General features: G+C 45.6%; 1 protein-coding gene across 1 annotated transcript; it reads left to right on the top strand.

Annotated features, from left to right (window-relative positions):
* Positions 1-467: 467 nt before the first annotated feature.
* On the top strand, positions 468-5459 carry LOC139546016 (trifunctional nucleotide phosphoesterase protein YfkN-like). The gene is made up of 9 exons (XM_071354277.1): positions 468-760; positions 969-1120; positions 1349-1439; positions 3394-3886; positions 4003-4150; positions 4329-4494; positions 4626-4773; positions 5022-5205; positions 5338-5459. The coding sequence occupies exons 1-9, from the start codon at positions 627-629 to the stop codon at positions 5457-5459; spliced, it is 1638 nt and encodes a 545-aa protein (XP_071210378.1). The 5' UTR covers positions 468-626.
* Positions 5460-7631: the final 2172 nt, after the last annotated feature.

The following is a 7631-nucleotide window of genomic DNA, read 5'->3' as shown; positions in this document are numbered from 1 at the left end:
TTATGTAACATATAATTAAACAAATTTAAACAAGACTCGCAATAGCCTAAACCTTTGCTATTTTGTGATATTGGATGACCTAGGCCTGCTGTAGCCCTTTCCTGCAGTCAATGACCAAAAGCGCCCTCTTTGGCCTCATGGGTGGAATGTTATTTATATATTTCATCATTAATAAAAACTTTTTTTTTACTTCGAAAATCCGGTGTTTCTATGTCAAAGAGTTTTGTTATATTCAGTCTCCTGTGATGTATTTGAAATGTAGTATTGGGATGCAAACTCAAAATGTAATACATTTCAACTCTATATCTGACATGGTACAGTGTTGTTCCTTTTTAAGCCAATAACCATGTGTGTGAGGTGTATACTTTTGTTTCGAAGTAGATTTGTTTAAGACTTCCAATAATGACTCTATGTGACCCTGATTTAGCCCACTGCAGTAATTAACCAGATGGTAGAAATGCCCTAGGTTAGTTGTTCATTGCGTTCGTGCTCTTCTCTTCAGGGTGCGCGACCGTTAATCTCCAAGGAGATACATTCGAGTTCGAGTTCGCTGAACTGTGTCATCTGAGCAAAAAGGCGAAAGACAGCAAGTTCTGCAACAATCACTAACAGTAGCCTAATAAAACATGGATGAATATCTTTTAAGTTCGGAAACAAATGTAACTTGTAACAAACCAGAAGTAGTTCTCACTATTTTACACTTCAATGATGTGTACGAAATAGAAGCAAGACCAGAAGAACCCGTTGGCGGTGCTGCAAGGTAAAGGTTAGCTAATCCTAGCAAGCTAACGTTAGTTAGCGAGTCTCGAAAGGAAATGTAGGCTCAACATTAACTTTAACGTCAGTTGCCTTGATCCAGCCTTGTGGAAACTTCACTTTGTCTAGCTTTGGGCAATCTAACTAGTCTTTGTATGGGATACATTAGAATTTCACAAAACGAAATGTTGGCTGTGGTTTTCTCCCCCCAGGTTTGCCACTGCTCTAAAAGTATTCCAGCCGCTGAATCCTTTAGTAGTTTTCAGTGGTGACTGTTTGAGCCCTTCTTTGCTAAGCACAGTCACCAAGGGAAAGCACATGGTAGATGTTCTAAATAAATTAGGAGTCCATTGTGCGGTGTATGGTAAGTGTGTCTCTCCAACCATGCATTACTATTTCATTGTATACACACAAATAATCCAGAGAACATCTCTGAACTCTCTTTTATGACCTTCTCTTTCTCTCTCTCTTTCTCTCACACATGCACACACACACACACACACACACACACACACACACACACACACACACACACACACACACACACACACCTTCCTCAAAACTTTATGTATTTTCATTGTCTTCTTCTAAGGAAATCATGAGTTTGATTTTGGCGTGGACCACTTGGAAGAGCAGACAAAAAATATGACCTTCCCATGGTTCCTCAGCAATGTGTACGACAGGTCAGTTTCACCTTGCAATACTATATGATGGTGGGTTAACACAGTTCTGAGCACTATACTTGTCACCGGTATTTCCGGCGCCACCTCCCCGCCCCAGCCCAGTACCACCAGTGCCTACACCACGCACCAGGCTTCCTGTGCGTCTCCAGAGCCCTGTTCCTCCTCCACGCACTAGCCCTGTGGTGCGTGTCTCCAGCCCATTACCACCAGTGCCTACACCACACACCAAGCCTCCTGTGTGTCCCCAGAGTCCTGTGCGTCCTGTTGCTGCTCCCCGCACTAGCCCTGAGATGCGTGTTCCCAGCCCGGTACCACCAGTGCCGGCACCACGCACTAGGCCTAATGTGCGTCTCCAGGGTCCAGTATGCCCTGTTCCTTCTCCCCGCACTAGCCCTGAGATGCGTGTCCCCAGCCCGGTACCACCAGTTCCGGCACCACGCACCAGGCATACAGTGCGCCTCAGCCGGCCAGAGCTGTCCGTCTGCCAAGCACCGTCTGAGCTGCCCGTCTGCCAAGCACCGTCTGAGCTGCCCGTCTGCCAAGCACCGTCTGAGCTGCCCGTCTGCCAAGCACTGTCTGAGCTGCCCGTCTGCCAAGCACCGTCTGAGCTGCCCGTCTGCCAAGCACCGTCTGAGCTGCCCGTCTGCCAAGCACCGTCTGAGCTGCCCGTCTGCCAAGCACCGTCAGAGCTGCCCGTCTGCCAAGCACCGTCAGAGCTGCCCGTCTGTCCCGAGCCGTCAGAGCTGCCCGTCTGGACCGAGCCGTCAGAGCTGCCCGTCTGTCCCGAGCCGCTAGAGCCGTCCGCCAGACAGGATCAGCCCGAGCCGTCCGCCAGACAGGATCAGCCCGAGCCGCCCGCCAGACAGGATCAGCCCGAGCCGCCCGCCAGACAGGATCAGCCCGAGCCGCCCGCCAGACAGGATCAGCCCGAGCCGCCCGCCAGCCATGAGCAGCCCGAGCCGCCCGCCAGCCATGAGCAGCCCGAGTCGCCCGCCAGCCATGAGCAGCCCGAGTCGCCCGCCAGCCATGAGCAGCCAGAGTCGCCCGCCAGCCATGAGCAGCCAGAGTCGCCCGCCAGCCATGAGCAGCCAGAGTCGCCCGCCAGCCATGAGCAGCCAGAGTCGCCCGCCAGCCATGAGCAGCCAGAGTCGCCCGCCAGCCATGAGCAGCCAGAGTCGCCCGCCAGCCATGAGCAGCCAGAGTCGCCCGCCAGCCAGGATCTACCAGAGCCACCAAAGCGGGTATTGACAATGGTGGAGTCGGGGCCACGTCCCGCACCCGAGCCGCCGCCATATTAAGGCCCACCCCGGACCCCCCCCTTCAATGTCAGGTTGTGCGGTCGGAGTCCGCACCTTTGGGGGGGGGGGGGTACTGTCACGCCCTGGCCTTAGTATTCTTTGTTTTCTTTATTATTTTAGTTAGGTCAGGGTGTGACATGGGAAGTTTGTGTTTTGTCTAGTTTAGGGTGTGTGTATTGTTTAGGGGGTTTTGTATAGTGTATGGGGTTGTGTTCAGGAGAGAGGTCTAGGAAAGTCTATGGTTGCCTGGTTTGGTTCTCAATCAGAGACAGCTGGTTATTGTTGTCTCTGATTGGGAGCCATATTTAAGGCAGCCATAGGCTTTAGGTGATTGTGGGTAATTGTCTATGTTCTATGTTGCATGTGTGCACTTAGTTCATTTTAGCTTCACGATCGTTTGTTGTTTTTGTTCGTTTGCAAGTGTTTGTTTTTTTCTTCATTAAAAGAAGATGGCTTTCTTACACGCTGCGCCTTGGTCCACTCATTCGTCTTATAACGATCGTGACAATACTTCTCAATTTTCAATACATCTTCTGTTGTACCTAAAGGACTATTGGTTTGCAGGACAATGAGAAGCAACACTACTTTTGTTCTATGTTTTGCTTCTAGTGTATTATTTCAATGTGAACAAACAAATTCAATTTGTTCTCTCAAAGGTTCACTCATGAAACGCTGGGCCATGGCATGGTCAGTAGCATCCTGGAGTGGAACAGCCTAAAGATCGGTGTCATGGGCCTGGTAGAGGAGGACTGGCTGGATACCCTGGGCACTGTGGACAAGAACAACATCCACTACACAGACTATGTGGAGACAGCTGATCGCCTTTCTGCTGAGCTGAGGGACAAAGGGGCTGACCTGGTCATCGCAGTCACACACATGAGGTGGCGTAATGACATCAGGCTAGCATCCGAGTCCAACGGTGTGGATCTCATCCTGGGAGGACATGACCATGAGTATGGGGTTCTGGAGGTCAATGGGATTCTGATCGTAAAGAGTGGCTCAGAGTTCAGGTACCTGTCAAAGATTGATGTTGTGAAGGACCAGGATGGAACGTTCAAGTACACCTGTGAAAAGAGAGCTACAATGAGAGACCTTGAGGAAGATGCGGAAATCAAACAGATTGTGAAAGGATACACTGATAATATGCAGGTGAGTATTAGCTTACAGCTAGATTTGCTTACAGTAGCCTAGTGTGTGTTTGTGTTAGTAGCCAGCCCAGATGCCACTAAGATGATGTTTTATGAATTTATGTCACTTTGTCTCAGCATATGCTTGGAGAGGTCCTGTGCCACACAGACGTGACCTTGGATGGACGCTGCGCCACCGTGAGACGAGCAGAGTGCAACCTGGGTAATCTGATCACCAACGCCATGCTGGAGGCCACTCATGCTGAGGCGGCGATTTTAAACTCAGGTTATTACACCTTCCATTAATTTTTTGTTCCAGTCATAAGCATAGTTTAGGTTTATTTATTGAATATTGCCTCCATATTTGATTTCAGAATTTAAAAAAAATAGTGCAGAGTTGTTCAATTCGGAAAAAGTTTGGCACCCAGGTCTGTCTGTTGAATCATGATTCTGTCCCTGTATAGGTACTCTGCGTTCTGACCGCTTGCACCCGGCGGGTCCCCTGACCATGCATGACCTGCTGCAGATCCTGCCACTAAAGGACCCCGTGCTGGTGGTGGAGGCCACGGGGCAGCAGCTCTACGAAGGCCTGGAGAACGGGGTCAGCATCTACCCTGATTTAGATGGAAGGTACTGCACTGGAACACACTGAAAAGGCACCAAAACCACATTATGAGTGAACTGGTTTTATTGTAGTTACTGCTTTATTCTCACAGGAAAAGCAATCACAATAGTTTTTGACACAAGATGCATTTTTCCAGATTTCCCCAGGTTTCAGGGATCCAGTTTGGCTTTGATCCCAATGGAAAACCTGGCCACAGAGTCATCGCTAAGACAGTGAAGGTTCAAGGCAAGAGTCTAGATAGAGACAGAAAGTATGCGGTGGCCATGAAAGAATTCTTAACTAAGGTAGCGTATAGTCTTCAGCTTCATATTAGCACACTCAGCCACAGCTACTGGAATAGTGTTGTACACTTTCCCTACGTTATATACAACACATAAAGTCATCCATTAGTTAGCAGCGGAGGATGCAGTGTTTTTAAGTGGACAGGTAAAACTGTCTCCTCACAGCAGTATAGCAAGCAGCCATGTTGGTATCAGAGCGAAATAAACATTGACAATATTCTCCTTTATATCCTCTCTTGTTTTGTCCTCAGGGCAAAGATGGCTACACTATGTTCAGTAGCTGTCCTCATAGGCACGACATAGAGAATGCTCAGATCCTGTCGACCATCCTCATCAACCACTTTGAGTCTGGCCAGATCGTCAGAGGCACGAAGAGGTGCATGTCTGGCCACAGGATGGGCCTCATCAAGGTGTCCAGCAGCCCCTCTGTGTCTGGTGAGCACAGCTGCCTCATTCATTCGTTAATTCATTCAGATAAGGAACCTCTTATTCAATATGTCATTGTTGTGCTGATCACATCTGTGAATGACAGTTAACCTGGAGTGTGTATTGATGGTGTGTCTGCAGCCATTGAAAGTACCAAGAGTGAGAATCTGGAGGGAGAGGAGGTGGGAGTGGCTGTGGTGCCCGGAGTGGAGGGCAGGATATTCCATGTCTACCCTGAGGGCCAATCAGAAACAGAAGGCTAACAGTGGGTAGGGCTGTTCCTCATCAGATAATTTCACAGAGCAACTCAGCCATGACTCCATAGTCACAGTGTAAGCCAGGGGAAATTACATCAAGTTTCACATCTCTCATCTGCCTCTTGCTTTTTATCAGCCTTATAAACAGGCGGACTGTCAATGAATGCTCAGACAGCAACATGAGATTAAGTAATCCATTACTTGTAGTACTGTTGAAGCAATCAAGCAGCAAGCAGTCCTTGAAGTTTTAAATACAATTTATTGACATGATTCAAAATTACACCACATTTTTTCCCCTTGTCAATACAGTTGAATATTGACAACTAATATATTACAGAAAATGTATTTATTTTGAATGATCATTTTGTGGCATATATGGTGGCAATGTATAAGGATCTGAACGGAGAAGGAGGAGGAACAGTGTACATGTGTTCATGACAACATTATAGTAAAAAGGAAATGAATTGAACAAAACTCACCACTGTGTTTTTGTGTTAAAACCACCCCTGACTTGATGTTTTCATTTTAAATTAGATAGTTTCAGTCAATGTGCAAGGCCATTGTTCCACATAGCAAATTACATCTTGACAACATCACAGTGTTGGGTGAATGAATCAGTGATTCCCTGCTTCTACCGTTGAAAGAACCCTGCTGTAACGGATGATAATGTGGGGTATTATATGGCCTATACTGTTTAGGGACTTTCTGGTCATGCTGCAGGGCTTGACATCATTTCTTTTTGCCACTTGTCCCTAGGACAAGTAGGACGGAATTTGTAGTTGTCCAAAAGCTCAAGGGACTTGTGCAAAAATAAAAATACATCTGTAACACCATATTAAGTGTTTATAAATACAAATAATTCCATCAACATTTCTATGGTGGTATTTTGGCTAGGCTAGGCTACTTTGACACAAGGTAAGACATGCTTCATAAAATTACATAAAACATCCAGGTTTTAAACAATCAAGATTATGGTTAAGTAGTTTGAAAATGGTGACCGTCTCTGCTCAGATTCAAGGTGGGTGATGTGCGGCTTGCAACAGACACTGTCCTTCACTCTCTGGTTTTGTGACAATTTGATCTGAAGGAACCATGCCTCAAGTATGTAGACAGAATCAAGCCTTTAGACGTTAATGCTAATTATCCTTCATTATATTTGTCAAACATGACTGGCCTTCAGACTATATTTCTGTATCATTAAAGTTGAACGACTCTTTCTGGCATTGGTTTGGACAATGTGCATATCATCTTAACTTTGACATGTAGGCTTTTTTATTTATGTACATGAAAAATGTATTTAAATATTATTCCAATGTTGGCCTCTGATCCAATTCTGATCAGAGTAATTGTTTGATGTTGTGAATTTTGTGATACATTTTTTACTTGTCCAATCAGACAACTTAAATCTATATTCTTGTCAGAAACATTTTGTTACTTGTCCCGGACAAGAGGACAAGCATTAATGTCCATCCCTGGTTAGTCTTTACATTTAGGGACTCTGTGACTTGGGTCTTTTTATTCTTTTGAATAAAATAAAACCCAGGAAAACCATGTGGTTGGTAAAAATCAGCTGTACAATACTCTTAACAGCGCAATAGATGATTTCAACTGTACAATACTCTTAACAGCGCAATAGATGATTACAACTGTACAATACTCTTAATAACAGCACAGTAGCTGATTTCAAGCAATGCCACTGTGAATACTTTGAATTGGAATGACTACAGACCCAAGGAGTGCTCTGATGCTGGAACTAAACTAGAACAGAAGTGAATGAATTGGATTCACAATTCACTTCAAAGATACACCGCTGAGCAACCCATTTTCTAAATGGAGGAGTAGAGGAAACGCAGAATTCTATATTTAAAAAAATATAAAATAATACAATTTTCTGTACATATCAGTGAAACAAACCATTAGAAAGGCTTGAGCAGAGTTCTACTTCTGTCAGGAGTGAAGGCGGCTTACAAATTATTGCTATTTCCAATCACACTGAAGACTTAGAATCAATCCAGGTACCTCTTTGTTGTTGCTTATTTACATTAAACTTGAAGCAGTATAGGTCAACTGTGTACAGATCATGTGATTCCCCAATGCCCATATATGGTACCGTGTTTCCTCAATTCAATAGGGATCAGCTGGGACACTGTTGGTTGTATTCTACCAAGCACATCTCCA

Source organism: Salvelinus alpinus, chromosome 19, assembly GCF_045679555.1.
Source record: "Salvelinus alpinus chromosome 19, SLU_Salpinus.1, whole genome shotgun sequence".
Lineage (NCBI taxonomy): Eukaryota > Metazoa > Chordata > Actinopteri > Salmoniformes > Salmonidae > Salvelinus > Salvelinus alpinus.
The sequence above is the reverse complement of the archived record's forward strand: the minus strand, read 5'-3'. Positions and strand labels throughout refer to the sequence as shown.